The 14,597-nt window shown below is 41.3% G+C and overlaps 1 protein-coding gene across 3 annotated transcripts; it reads right to left on the bottom strand.

Moving 5' to 3' along the window:
• Positions 1 to 363: 363 nt before the first annotated feature.
• Positions 364 to 10,357, bottom strand: DNAAF2 (dynein axonemal assembly factor 2). 3 transcript variants are annotated; one of them, XM_035727877.1, is made up of 4 exons: positions 8,246 to 8,385; positions 7,706 to 8,127; positions 4,335 to 4,478; positions 364 to 2,908 (listed from the first exon to the last, which is right to left on the bottom strand). In XM_035727877.1, exons 2-4 carry the CDS (start codon positions 8,042 to 8,044, stop codon positions 2,402 to 2,404), a joined length of 990 nt encoding a protein of 329 aa, XP_035583770.1. In that variant the 5' UTR covers positions 8,045 to 8,127; positions 8,246 to 8,385; the 3' UTR covers positions 364 to 2,401. The 3 variants fall into 3 exon arrangements, with proteins under 3 accessions (XP_035583770.1, XP_027424783.1, XP_035583771.1); XM_027568982.2 differs by having other exon boundaries at positions 7,706 to 10,357; XM_035727878.1 differs by lacking the exon at positions 7,706 to 8,127 and having other exon boundaries at positions 8,167 to 8,284.
• Between the last annotated feature and the right edge of the window lie 4,240 nt (positions 10,358 to 14,597).

The raw sequence follows: 14,597 nt of genomic DNA, 5'->3' as shown, positions 1-14,597 counted from the left end.
AACACCCTATCAGAACAGACATTTTCAGTATTACAGATTCCTGTATTATTGTGTTAAGATTTGCCTGTGCTTTGGAACCTTCATAGAACACACTTTCTTTTGGAATGTATTTGATAAGAAAGTTTAAACACTGTTTTCACCTCAATGTAGAAATACAGTGGGTTTTTTTTTCTTTTAGTGCTGCCAAAATAAAATACTCATTTTTGCATAAAAAGGTTCCTAATTATTTTGCAGAATAAATTTTGTTTACTCTTTACACCAAAATTCAGTGAAGGCATTCTAGAAGTTGTAAAGTTTACATCTTCTTATGTACTATTTGTACATCATATAACTGAGTTTGAAATAAAGAAAACCCCACTCTGGACAATGCATTCCCTTTAGAAGAGACTGGCTTTCAAATTAGCCAAGCATAGATAATGAACAATAAAAAGCTGCTGTGTAAGTAAAATACAGACTAAATTGTTTTCGAAAGCCAGAAATGATAGAAAGTTCAGTTATGCCAAAGTGAAAATGTTCTAGTGCCAGCTCTAACTGAAATTATACTTTTTAAAAGGACACAGTAAATAATAGGAAACATGCTTAAAATTTATTCCATATTTAATGTGGAAGTTTCTCTTAATAGTATATAATTGCATTCAACCAGAAGTTACTCAGAGTAATTTCTGTGTAGATAGGACCTCATTTCAGTCTAAGAAAATTGTGTATTAAATGGACAATTTTGAAATTATTTTATCAAATTAAGAGTCATATTATGGTTGACAAAATGCATGTGGTCGTTCTAGGTGGAACAAAATAGATCTCTTGCTTTATGAGCTATATTTATATTACCCTCACAGCCCAGTTTGGTTCCAGATATTTTAGGGGTTCTAAATGTAAATCAGGATGAATTGCCAGGCTTTGTGATAGCTTTTGGTGCTCTGATCTGACTTTTACCAGTTTAAAGGACTAAAAAAATGAGTTAATTTCCAGGACTAAGGGAAACCAGAGGTTTGAATTAGCTATTTTGAATCAGAAATAGATCAGATAAACTAGCTCATGGCTTTGGGGTCTGCAATTAGATCAACAAATATTTTCCTTTCTACATTTTCTTTCATGCGGTACTAAAAATTTTTGTGAGGAAAAAAACCTATTCGGATTTTCTCCTGGCCTCCAATATAAATATTAATAACTTAGCCACTGTTAAGATAAATTATCTGTTGCCCTTTTTAGATATTACAAGAGAAACTGACTAGAAAACACTGGCTTTTTGGTTTGTTTTCATGTAATACAGTGAAGACAATTTTCCTATGGGAGCAAATTCCCAGATTTTTAATTGTTCTAAAATTCATAAATGTAGGGGTACCTAGCTGGCCCAGTTGGTGGAGTGTTTGACTTATTGATCTCAGGGTTTTAAGTTCGAGCCCCACATTTGGGTATAGAGATTACTTAAAAGCTTTTTAAAAAATTGATAAATGTATTCTATAAAACCAAGAAATGTTTTAATACTGTAACAGTAACTTCCAAAAACATCTTTTAAGTTGAATTTTATTTTTTATTTTAAAGATTTTGAGAGAGAGAATGAGAGAGAGAGAGAGCATGAGAGGGGGGAGGGTCAGAGGGAGAAGCAGACTCCCCGCTGAGCAGGGAGCCCGATGTGGGACTCGATCCCGGGACTCCTGGATCATGACCTGAGCCGAAGGCAGTTGCTCAACCAACTGAGCCACCCAGGCGCCCTTAAGTTGAATTTTAAAGGCATCACTATATAACCTTATAACTCTCTCTCTCTCTTTATATATATATATATATACATATATATATATATATATATATATATATATAGTGTGTGTGTGTGACACACATAAAAGAGGTGAAGCAAAAATACTAAATTTCATTCAGTGTATTTGTATTGTAATTGGATAGTTAATACTGGTTAGTAAAGTTCTAAGAATCTCTATTTCAAGCATAAATACCTCCTATTTGGTGAAACATAAAGGCATAGTTTGGAGATTCTACGCCTACCCACACACACATACTGATTAATTTCTAGTTAATTGCATTCTTGAAAATTACTTTTTGTAACAGACACAACTTAGTGAATATTTACTTTGAAACTTTATTAAAGTAATGGTAAACAAAAGAAGCCAAAAACAAACAAGCAAATATATACAGGTTGCATTAAAACTAAATGTTTGCCCATTAGAAAAAATATACATCTATCAGATGAATCACAAAAATCTCCATGATTAAGAAAACTTTGTATAAACTCTACATGGGCAAAAAAATAAATTCTCTCTAATTTCCCCATTAGAATCAAAATTGCAAATTTTAATTTTATACTTTTTGAATACTTTAAGATAGTAGTTAACAGAAAGATAATCTATTTTAAGTCCAAAAAACTTTTAAACTCTAAAATTACATAGAATTAGTCCAAGTCATACAGCAAAGAATTATGAAAACTGAATGCGCATTGAGTCACATGATCTTTAATAAACTGCACGCTACCATCCTGCATATTGGTTTCTTTTATGTTGTTAAGACCAGGTAAATTGTGAACTGTAGTTTTGTTTAGTAATGAAGATAGGTCATCTCCATCTAATTCTTTCTCTTCTGTTATCATTGGTTCTTTTAAGTCATCTTTTTCCTCATTTGAGTAAACAGGACTTTTTTCTTTTATAAATTCAGGTTCCATTTTTGACTCAGGTTGCTGAGACTTTCCAAACAGCATGTGAGAAACATCAAGAGACTCTTGTTGCAAGCATACAACTGAACCACAACTGTCTGTTTCTAGTACTTTAACTGCTATAGACGAATCAGAATCAGTTGTTGAGGTGGTAGGATGTTCTGTATTTTCTTTTTCAGGGAGATGACTTCCTTCAGTGCCTTTTTCTTCCTTTTCATGAAGCTGTTCAGAGTTACTACATTCTTGCAACTATGTCAAGAGAAACAACAAATTAAGAATCTTTGAAAAAAATAGAAAATTAAATTGTACTCTATGGATATAGGGCTTTTTTTATTTTTCTTTTTTTAAGTTTTTTTTTTTTTTTTAATAGATATAATGCTTACAGATCTGCAAATAGGCTTCTGGGCTCTCCCCCTCAAAGTCATCTTTCAAATGCTGCCAGTTATTTTTTATTTTTTTATTTTTTTTAAGATTCTATTTATTTATTTGACAGAGAGAGACACAGAGAGAGCAGGAACACAAGCAGGGGAGTGGGAGAGGGAGAAGCAGGCTTCCCGCCGAGTAGGGAGACCGATGCGGGGCTCGATCCCAGGACCCTGGGACCATGACCTGAGCCGAAGGCAGATGCTTAACGACTGAGCCACCCAGGTGCCCACTGCCAGTTATTTTTTAACAGTGCAGACAGTGCAAAGCTGGCATTAATTCTAGATTAATTCCTTTCAATGACCCCTTATCTCCTTCAGAATACATTAATCCTGGCCTACAAAACCCTTTAGTAGTCATTCTTTTTTTTTAAAAGATTTTATTTTTATTTGACAGACCCAGCCAGAGAGGGAGCACAAGCAGGGGTAGGTACAGGCAGAGGGAGAAGCAGGCTTCCTGCAAAGCAGGGAGCCCGATGCAGGGCTCAATCCCAGGACCCTGGGACCATGATCCGAGCCGAAGGAAGGCAGACACTTAACAACTGAGCCACCCAGGCGCCCCAGTAGTCATTCTTATAAGGGCAGTCTTTAATTTCTTTTCTTTTTTTTTTTTTATTCGAGAGAGAGAGAGAAAGAGAGAGAGGCAGAGAGAGAAGCAGGCTCCCAAGGAGCAGGGAGCCCGATGCGGGACTCGATCCCAGGACTCTGGGATCATGACCTGAGCCGAAGGCAGACGCTTAACCATCTGAGCCACCCAGGCGCCCGGGCAGTCTTTAATTTCTTAAATTTTCTTGAATTTCTGTGATTCTTCAGAACCACTCTCCTCCCCAATTCATATATAAATTAATTGTGCTAGTTACTAAATTATTTGTGTCCAATATTGAAGATTAAAAATAACCAGACTTAAGGTTCAACTAGAAAGAATAAACAAACTGAATGACAGCTCCGTCCCATGGTTTGAGAGTCAAAAAGACTTGTTTGTCCCTGAACTCGTACTCAAACTTCCCCAGTGTTAATTTCCCTCTTCCTCATTGGACTGTTACTTTGGGATTAAATGAGATATATGTGAAAATGAACCACAAAGTGTTTGGCACATAGTAAAATACATGCAAAAAAAGTCTTTACTCCTCTTAAGTCTTCCCAGCCATTATGTACATTTAATTTAAAGTTATGACATCAAGAAATCAAAAATTAAGTTATCTGTCAGGTTTTAACCTTGTCCTAAATCACTACAAAGGCCACCAAATCCTTACCTTTGTATGAATTTGAATCTTACTATCAGTAACCTGAAGAACTTCAATTAATGGTGGGGTTAAGGACATTGTCTGATTAAATGGAGGGCTCAGGACCTCTTCAAGCACCTCATCAACATTTTCTTCATTGACAAACAGCCTTTCCTAAAATAAAAAGAGAAAAAATATTCTGCCTTATAGGTCATTTTTGACAAAGTTGATCTAAAAACTCATACAAGTTCTTACACACTTCAGGATTACACTTTTAAAATGTTTAATGTTACTCCTATGCTGTCTTGGCAGAAGAAAACAGTATTGTACAGAGCAGTAAGACTAGCAACAGTATATACATATATCAGAAAAGACCCTAAAAGAAAAAAGTCTTAGCTCCTTCTCTAAATCTGTTAACAGTCTGAGATAATCTTACTTACAAATGGTATTTTCCTTTCCTTTTTTCTCTTAATATTTTATAAGAATAATATCACCTCCAGGGCTATAAATGCAGTCACTGCTATAAAATGTAATTTTAGAATACTTCCTAATGAGACAGCTAAGAAATATATATGACAGGATTTATTTAAATTTTGTGTGACCAATTTGCCTTTTAGTTCTTGGCCAGGTAAGAACCAAACATAATATTTAAGAGAAGTATATTCTGGTTTTGCACATTGAGATAATCCATTGTGACAGTATCATATAGCTATTTATAAGAATGAGGTAAGATTTCGGGACGCCTGGGTGGCTCAGTTGTTAAGCGTCTGCCTTTGGCTCAGGTCATGATCCCCGTGTCCTGGGATCGAGTCCCGCATCAGGCTCCCTGCTCTGCGGGGAGCCTGCTTCTCCCTTTGCCTCTGCCTCCCTCTCTCTGTCTCTCATGAATAAATAAATAAAATCTTTAAAAAAAGAATGAGGTAGATTTCAAGAGGCTGACATGGAAAGATTTCCAAACTATAATTAGGAAGTGCATAAATCACTTTCACCAGAATCGAAACACAAAGCAACTTGTGCATATGCATGTCAAGTGAATACAGGTATATAGTTAGGGTGCTGAAGGGATAACCACATTTAAAATGCATAAAATCAGTTTAATGTTGCCCAAAATAAAAGTACTTTCATAAAAACAAATCTCCAAATAAACGGTTCATTATTTGGTCCAAATAGGAGGGCAAAATCAGAAAGAGACAAGTTTAAAGTTCCCTTATATTAAATAGTATTTAAACTTATGAACACCTACCATGAACGTTGGGTACAGAAAAATCTTATATTTGGAGTAGTTTCCTTGCTATTTTTTTAAAGTTCCAGAATAACTGTATTATAGAAACATCCCCCAATTAAAAGCATCTGTAAGTTTCCTACCCCTGGAAAAGATTTGCACAAAAATTGCACAAAAATACACCAAATACTTTTAGTCTTTAGTTAACCCAAGGAAAAACAATATTTATAATGGAAATGGTTATGATTAAAACAAAGTATTTGCATAAACTCACCTTATTCTAATGACTGATTTTACTCTGAAAGATACTGAATTTAGTGGTCCTAAAGCTCTAGGAAAATTTCCAGTGAATATTTAGGCTTTTATAAATCTATTTTGTACTTGTTTATGTGTAAAGTAACAATTCTGACCTTGACAGTCACAAATCAGTCTAATTATTTTCATATGATGCATATAATCATTATATATTATATGTCTACCCACACATTACTCTTGTGATTTTAAAAAATTTTACTTTAATACTTAGACCCTAGTCCAGTGAAATGTAAAGAAAAATAAGTGAATATTATGGTTCCATCAGCTTTAGCAAATGTGATGATTAACGAAGTAATCATAAATCTATTTCAAGCATCAAAGATATAAAACACAGTTGCCCTAATCCCATTTTGGTCTAGTTTCTTTGCTAAAATAATGTTAGCCTTCTAGAAAATCAGATTAAAATAATAGTCTTTAGTATTCTCTCAACCGCTTATCCATAAAACTTTCTTCCCAGTTGTTATTTTTATATTTATTAAAACAATTACAGGGGCACCTGTAATGCTCAGTTGGAGGAGCATGCAACTCTTTTATCTCCGGTAGTGAGTTCGAGCCCCAGGACTGGGTGGAGGGGTAGCGTTTACGTAAATAAACTTTAAAAATAAATAAATAAAACAATTACAGGAAAACGACTCCCCTTTCCTAAATTTCCCCCTCCTGATGATATAAACAGATAGTCAATTTCATATTATATTCTCACAAAGTATCTTACCTCACCCTGGCTATTTATTTTACCATTTTGGGAGAGTTTCAAATTAACCACTGCTCACAGAAGATACCCTCTTAAAATATAACTTATTAGCAAATATCTAGGAAAATCACAGGGAAGAAATGAAAATTTCTGGCAAGTTAAAACCCAAGGCTAAAAACTTAATTTTCAATATATAATCTGTGCAACTAGTTTTATTTCTGGGAATTTAAGCCTTGAATTTGTTAAAAGCTAAAAAAAAATATTACATGTAAAACTCATCCATACCTCAATGAAAACCACCAATTGTTAATTTATGAGTTTAAAAATTTCCTTAGAACTTAAAATTTTACAAAATTTTTTTAAAAAAATTATCAATAGGAGCGGACGTGTTGAGTGGCTCAGCTGGTTGAGGAACCCACTCTTGATTTCGCTCATGTCATGGTCTCTGGTCCTGGGATGAGCCCAGTGTATGCTCCCGCTCAGCGGGGGAATCTGCTTCTCTCTCTCTCTCTCTCTCCTTCTGCCCCTCACCTACTTAAGTCAATAAATAAAAAATAAATAATAAAATCTTTTCTAAAAATTGTCAATTATACTGGAGTACTGAATCTGAAATTCAAGAACCTCAATAACCTAAAAAGTATAGTAGCAACTACAATCGAACACACTATTCATGAAAATTATGTCCTAAGTAAACTAGGTAATGCTCAGCCCGAAGTTCTAGAGTACCTGCCCACAAGAGGTCTTAGCTGATCTTGATGTGCACTCTAACAAATATTTATATAGTTGATCTTTCAACAGCAGGGGGTTAGGGGACACTGCCCCCCCCCCCCGCGTTGAAAAATCAACCTGCAACTTTTGACTCCTCCAAAGCTTTTAACTACTAGTAGCCTACTATTGACTGGAAGCCTTACCTATAACATAAACAACCCATTAACTAATATTTTGTATGTTGTATTATATACTATATTCTTATAAACTAGAGAAAAGAAAATGTTTTTAAGAAAATCATTAGAGAAAATACATTTATAGTATTATACTGTATTTATCAAAAAAGATCTGCTTATAAGTGAATCCAGGCAGATCCAACCTGTGTTGTTCAAGGGTCAATTATAAGAGCAATTTTTTAAAAGTGGGATGGAATATTTCAAATATGAGTCTAGAAAGAACTGTTACCTCCAAAAAATCCTTGTTTAAACCATAATACCACTCTCTCCAATGTCCATAGCACTCTGGGGATTTAGCCAGTTCTATCACTGCATTGTTTGAAGAAATACTAGCCACAGGTTCTTTGGTACTCAATTTATTCTCCGGAGCAAATTGCAAAAAAAAGGAATAATAAACTGAGTCTTGGGTGGAGAAGCCTAATTTGTACCGGAAGGGGCTCACATCCCCTTGAAGACTTTGCGGTTGGATCCGAGGCACTTGAATTAGCAGAGTCAGGGATTCTTCATCCTGATTACAATGCAAAGGAGGACACAAAGGTTCCTTGCTGCCGGTCCCGGGACCATCCATGGCTCGATCGGAGGGCTCCCGGCCCGCGCCTTCCCCGATCACTCGCGTCTCAACTCCGAAATCTCCACGCGCACTCTCTCTTCCTGCAAAAGACCCCCTGTCAAGGTCCCCAGATGAAGTACCCGGGGAGCCTCCTCCACCGTCCCCAGGTGAGTTCCCTGCTACGGTAGGCGGCTCCTCCTCGATGCCCGTTGTCCACACCGCTTGCTCGTCCAAGTCCTGCTCCTCCGGCTCGGAGACGAGCTCCTCCACAGCGGCGGCTGGGGTGGTGATCCCGGCGTCCGCAGCCCCGGGTGGCCTGGGATCCGGGCCACCGTTACCGGCACAACCCCCTACCGGGCCCATCTCCCCCTTGCGAGCGGAAGCGCAGGCCGCGCCGTCAGTTCCGGACATGCAGACGGACTCTTCCGGCGCCACGGCGGGTTCCTGGCGCGCGGGGGGGAGCGCCACGGGAAGGGTGACCACCAGCTGTCGCCGGGCCTTGTTGAACTGCGCCTTGCCGCGGCTGTCGTCCACTGCGTACGGGAGCGAGAGCCGCAGCCGGTAGTCGGGTTTCCTTGAGTCGAGGCACAGCCGCTTTCCCGTCACCTCCAGCGCCGCCTGCTCGGCCGAGCGCAACAACGGCAGCTCGATGGTGACCACCAGTTCCCGGGGCACCGGGCTGGGGGCCGAGTCCCGGGAGCAGCGGTAATCCTGGAGGTCCACGTGGTGGCGCTGCACCACGCTGTAGCGAGGCTCGGTGGGGGCGAGCTGCAGGACCGCCTCCGGAGGGGAGGGCGCCTGGGGTGGGGGGACCAGTGAGTTTCCGGCCGCCGCAGGGCACTGGTAGGGGTAGGGGAAATCGGGGAGAGGGCTCTCCGGCTCCCCCTCGGGCCGGGCCGGGACGCCCCCGGGAAGGGGCGTGCGCAGCACGGCAGCCTCCTGAGTCCCCTTGTACTTGATCTTCAGGGTCTTGGCATTCCTGCGGTCCAGCTTCACGCCGAACTGCTTCTCGATGGCCTCCAGTGCCGTGGCGTCCAACATTTGGCGGAAGCGCTCGTGGCGCCGGGCCAGCGCGAGCGCGTCTGGGTGGAAGACCACGTCGTAGACTGTGTAGCGGGTGCCTCGGCCCCCCGCGTACTCGCGGCCGGGAGCCAGGCTGTAGGGCAGGGACCACTGGCTGCCGGCCGCCGTGCCCCTGGGGCCGGGTCGGCTGCTGGGCGCGCCCACCAGCGCGTTGCTGCACACGTTCACGAAGCAGCGCCGCGCCCCGTCGAGGCTAGTGCGCAGTACGTGACCCGGCTGCGGGTGCACGAACCGCACGTCCACTCCGCGCTCACGCTCCAGCGCGGTGATCTCCGCCTCGTAGCGCCGCCGGTTCTCCGGGTCCGTGAGCTCCTCGGCGTACTCGGTGAACATTCGCCGGAACTCCGGGTCCTGGAAGGCTGAGGTGAGCCGCTGGACCTCCTCTCCGCTCAGGTCCAAGTCCTCCAGCGGCGAAGAGGCTGCCGCCTTGGCCATGCTGCCCCGCCGCTCCTAGCCCTCGGGCGGGAGGAGATGGACCCGAGACCCAGGTGGGTGGGACGCGCCGTGGAGTCGCTGGTCTGCGGAGAGTGGGGCGGCCCAGTTCGGTAACCGCCAGAGAATTGAGCCTGGGGCAGCGCGTGGTCGTTGCCATAGTGACACCGCCAACCGCCGCGAGGAGGGGCAGGAATTGGAGCCGGCTGGTGGAAGCGCCACAGATAGCCTCTTAGTTCCTTCAAATCAACCCACTACGGCACATGCTGCTTTTTTAGGTCCCTGTGCCATGGTGCAATTAGTTCTGCAGAATAACGGCCACAATAATTATAATTTCCAGCATTTATGTACGTTATCGTATTCACAAGCTGTAATTCAAGTTTAAACTTATGTACACTTTTTACTTTACCAAACGGACATTTCAGTTTTCTAGACATTTCACCATCGAGTTTGCCCTATAACAACTCACATGTGGGGCAAGAGCTATGGGCAGGTTATTCATAAATAACAAATGATCAGTAGGCTTACAGGACTTTTTATTCTTAGTTTATTATTTATTTTTTTTATTTAGTAATCTCTACACTCTAGGGCTGAAACTCAGGACCCCGAGATCAAGAGTCGCATGCCCAGGACTTTAATAGTAAAAATGCAAATGTAAAATCTCACACATAACCTATCAAAATGGCAAAGGCTGGGGACGCCTGGGTGGCTCAGTCGTTGGGCGTCTGCCTTCGGCTCAGGTCATGATCCCAGGGTCTTGGGATCGAGCCCCGCATCGGGCTCCCCGCTCGGCGGGAAGCCTGCTTCTCCCTCTCCCACTCCCCCTGCTTGTGTTCCCTCTGTCGCTGTGTCTCTCCTTGTCAAATAAATAAATAAAATCTTTTTAAAAAATGGCACAGGCTGTTTTTACAATTACTGTATTTCCTTGGGGTGGTAGTAAAGCCTTTCTAAGAGAGTTGTTTGGTAGCTGTATAAAAGCCTTTAGAAGGTATGTACTCTTCATCCAGCAATTCTAAGAGCATGCTCAAAGCAACATTTCCCATGATTCTAAAGGTTTGGGAAGAATCCAGGGGTTCAACAGTGGGACTGGGTGAGCAGATTTTGCTATAGCCATACAGTGGGATTTTATGCATTCAAAAGTAACGTTATAGAATAATATTTATTGACTAAGGTAATTAATTTGTAGTTGTTAAATCCAGTGATTGTTCTTCTGTTCTCATTTTGTTGAAACTTTTATCAACATTTAACACAGTTGATGTTGGCATTACCTCAGTGACAAGACACTTTACAGATTTCTCTGCTACCTCATCAGACATTTGACACTATATAATCTATTTTGCAAGTGTTTGCCTCCGTTCCACTTGTAAGTGGAAATGCCTCAAGGCTGGGATTTTTGTCTCTTCTCCATTTATATTCTCTCCTTCACAAATATTTTTACACTCACAAATACGAGACTTATATATCAGGTTCTGAATTCCAAACTAGTATATCCAGTTGCCCATTTGAGGTCTCCATTTCAATGATTTAATGTCTATGTCCTTCAGGTTTGAAATGACCAAAAATCTAACTCCTTTACCTCTGCCCTCATCTTATGATCTCTTGGCTGTATTCAAAACAGTTGACTGCCCCTCCTTGAAATATACTTTACTCTTGGTTTGAAGAACTCCATGCTCTCCCATTTTCCTCCTCCTTTGCTTGTTCCTTTCCCGCCTGTCCTCTAAATGTAGGAGTCACCCAAAGTCTGTTCATCAGACTACTTACCTAACTGTATTCCTTCCCAGATGATCCTCATCAGGCTCACAGCTTTAAATGCCATCTAAGTTTAGATTCATTATTTCAACAGATATTTATTGCACACTTGCTGCACCTACTACTTATATAAGTAAGGGACTGTTCCAGGCACTGGATGGAACAAAACAAAATCATTGTGTTCCAAGGATGTGAAGCGACTGGCACTCTCGTATGCTGGACGTATCTATTGGGTCAATTTACTTGGGAAAATTTTTGTTGACTGTAATGTATATCTCATAACTAAGAAATTCTACTCCTAGATATATATCCAATAGAAACACATATCCCTATCAAAAGACATGTACTAGAATTTGCATATTTATAATAGCAGTATTTGCAATAATAGATAAACAGTAGAAACTACTCAAGTTTCCATCAATAGTAGAATGGACAAATAAAAAGTATATCCACACAATGGACATGAATGGACAATGTGGATAAATGTTACTAACAAGGTTGTATGAAAGAAACCAGATGCAAAATAATACGTACTGTATGATTCCATTCTACAATAGGCAAAGCTTGGCAAAATGAATCTCACTGCTAGAAACCAGGCTAGTGATTGTCCTTTCAAGGGAGAGTGGGCTGTTGTGATTGGAGGGGAGCAGGAGTGAGCTTCTGGGTTGAGGGGTAGTATCCTGATTCTTAATCTCGGTATTGCTAACAGGATGTGCAGTTTGTGAAAATTCATTGAGCTGTCCATTGACGATAGGGGGTTTTATGTAATACTTCAATTTAAAAGTTTTTGAATGTACTTGTAAAAAAAAAATCCGTGCCTTCGTGGATCTCATGTGGGTTGAGACTAGTGACTCCAAAATTTTATCTCCAGTCACACTTAACCTCTGAGCTCTAGGCTCATGCCACTACCTACCAGATACCTCCACCTGGATGTGTGATAGGCATCTCCAAATAGAAAAAATATTTTTTTAAGATTTTATTTTTAAGTAATCTCTACACCCAACGTGGGGCTCAAACTCACAGCCCCAAGATCAAGAGTTGCACATTCCACTGACTGAACACCAGCCAGTCACCCCTCCAAACAGAAATCTTGGTTTTTTTTTCCCCTCTCAAACCTGTTATTTCCCCAGTCTGAGTAAACCGTACTGTCCGCCCAGCTGCTTAAGCCTGAAACCTAAGTGTAATCCTTGATTCCTCTTACCCCCACCCTGCACCACTGTTCAATTACCAAGGCCTGTGGTCTCTTCTTAAGCACCCCGAATACACCCACTTCTTTCCATTTCTGGTCTGAGCCACTGCCTCATCTCCATCGCAGACTTCTGCAGTAGCTTCCTGACTGGTCTCTTCAGCTCTTCCCTTTCTTACAATCTCTTCTCCACACAGTAACCTTAGGGATCTTGAAAAACAGATCTGCTGAACACCTTTCAGGAGGCCCACGTCCAGATTCCTTACTTGTGTCTACAAGGCCATCATGCCTTGATCCCTAGCCCTCTTCATGCTCAGCTCCTGGATCATTACACCTCGGCCTCCATGGCAGAGCACCCTTGCTCCTGGGTAGCCTGTGCTGCTGGTTGAACATGCTGTGTGAGGGGCTCCATTGCACAGAAAACACACGAATGTGCACAGGGTCAGTACTGAAACATTCTGTCTTAATTTTACCCTGCCTGCTCTGAGCGGTCCCCACCACTATAAGAGGACAGAGTAAATTCCACGATCGATTTTGGTGAATGATTGGGACTCATCTTATTTAATAGGTATATTTTACAGAACACCGGATTAAGTTCCTGTGCTTATAAGGCAGAGAAAGCAATTCATGGGCACAATTCAGTCTGTAATCATGTCTTCCTCAGTGCAGAGTGTAATTTAAATCACTGGTGATCGAAAAGTCAGGATGCTTTACCTGAAAATTCAGATTTCTCCCGAATGGCCAGCTAGGCTCAGCTTCCCACGTGGCTACAGCTGGCTGGTGCGGACAGCGGCAGGTGCAGCCGTTAGGTGCACCTGTGTGTTCCAGTCGCACTTCCTGTGGTTTCCCCACATGAGACCAAGTGTTGCTTTTCTCACAGCAGAGAAATCTTTTGTGTGATCTACATGGCCCCTGTTCATGACTGCCTCAGACCCAGACTTCTGGCAGTGAGCCAGCTGATTAAGCATCCAAGTCAGGGAGCACACCACCTCTCTGCTTTTCCCCCAGACAGAGGCCCAGGATACCCTTTCAGTGCTGCTCCTCTGCTGCCCCATCTTTCAGACTTCTGCTTTTCATTTCTGGACGATGAGGATTCCCACCCGGTTCTAGTTCTGGTCTTGTTCTAACACGTGTTTGGTTCTGGCAACGTACCTGCTCGTAGTTAACTGCTTTGCTTCACTTCACCTTGCTAAGTCCTAAATGCACCCTGTCTTTCTAGCCACTAAATGTAAAAAGATCTCAAAAAGCTCATCTTATAGAAACGAATGAGGGAACACTTTGTATTTCTGTAACTTCCTACTTGTCATCTTTCATATGTAGCTCTGGTTCTCATAACTGGACCAACAGCCTTGCAGGGTTTATTTCACTACCACTTTCAAAGCCCAAATTATAAATTTTCTAAGCAATATAGCTTTTGAACTTATGCCTTAATTTCATCTTTAACTTTTTCTAGGCTATTCTTGAAATTAAAGCTAAATCGTACTCTTCTAACAACAGGCCTCTACTAAACTTCTCTCCAAATTTTCCATCTTCAAACCACTTCTCAAACTGCCACTTCACCCTTAACTACTAATTCACTTACCACTACATTCAGATAAAATTTCATTGAGGAATTTTCCCTTCAGTATGTCATTTTTATTTTTTATCAGTCTCTCTTCCCCAAAAAGTTAATTTTCTTTCAAAGAAATGTCTTCCATTCTAGGCTTTTTGTAATATTAAGATTACTCCTACATTTGAAACATTCTTTGTACCCATGATTTCCTGTCTGTCATTCAGATTCATTTCTAGGCTATTATTGCAATGCTGTAAACTAAAAGATAAGTAAGGGGATGTTGTTAAGTGATTACATCCAAATAACAAAACCTGCTGCTTCAAAATAATGTGTCTTCTAAATGTAAAATCTATGGCGACTATGTGTTTTTAAATCTCCAGTGCCGAGGCGCCTGGGTGGCTCAAGTCAGTTAAGCGTCTGCCTTTGGCTCAGGTCATGATCCCGGGGTCCTGGGATGGAGCCCCACATCGGGCTCCCTGCTTGGCAGGAAGCTTCTCCCTCTCCCACTCCCCCTGCTTGTGTTCCCTCTCTCACTGTGTCTCTCTGTCAAATAAATAAATGGAATCTTA

The sequence above is a fragment of the Zalophus californianus genome, chromosome 6, assembly GCF_009762305.2.
Source record: "Zalophus californianus isolate mZalCal1 chromosome 6, mZalCal1.pri.v2, whole genome shotgun sequence".
Lineage (NCBI taxonomy): Eukaryota > Metazoa > Chordata > Mammalia > Carnivora > Otariidae > Zalophus > Zalophus californianus.
Note: the sequence above shows the minus strand (reverse complement) of the source record. Positions and strands in the feature narration are given on the sequence as shown.

Excerpts from the sequence above, each read along its gene's own strand:
- DNAAF2 (XM_027568982.2), bottom strand. The coding sequence starts at position 9,544 with ATGGCCAAGGCGGCAGCCTCTTCGCCGCTGGAGGACTTGGACCTGAGC. Across the intron at positions 4,479-7,705 it reads TAAACAAGGATTTTTTGGAG|GAAAGGCTGTTTGTCAATGA; the intron begins GTAACAGTTCTT and ends TTTTTATTTTAG. Across the intron at positions 2,909-4,334 it reads AGATTCAAATTCATACAAAG|TTGCAAGAATGTAGTAACTC; the intron begins GTAAGGATTTGG and ends CTCTTGACATAG.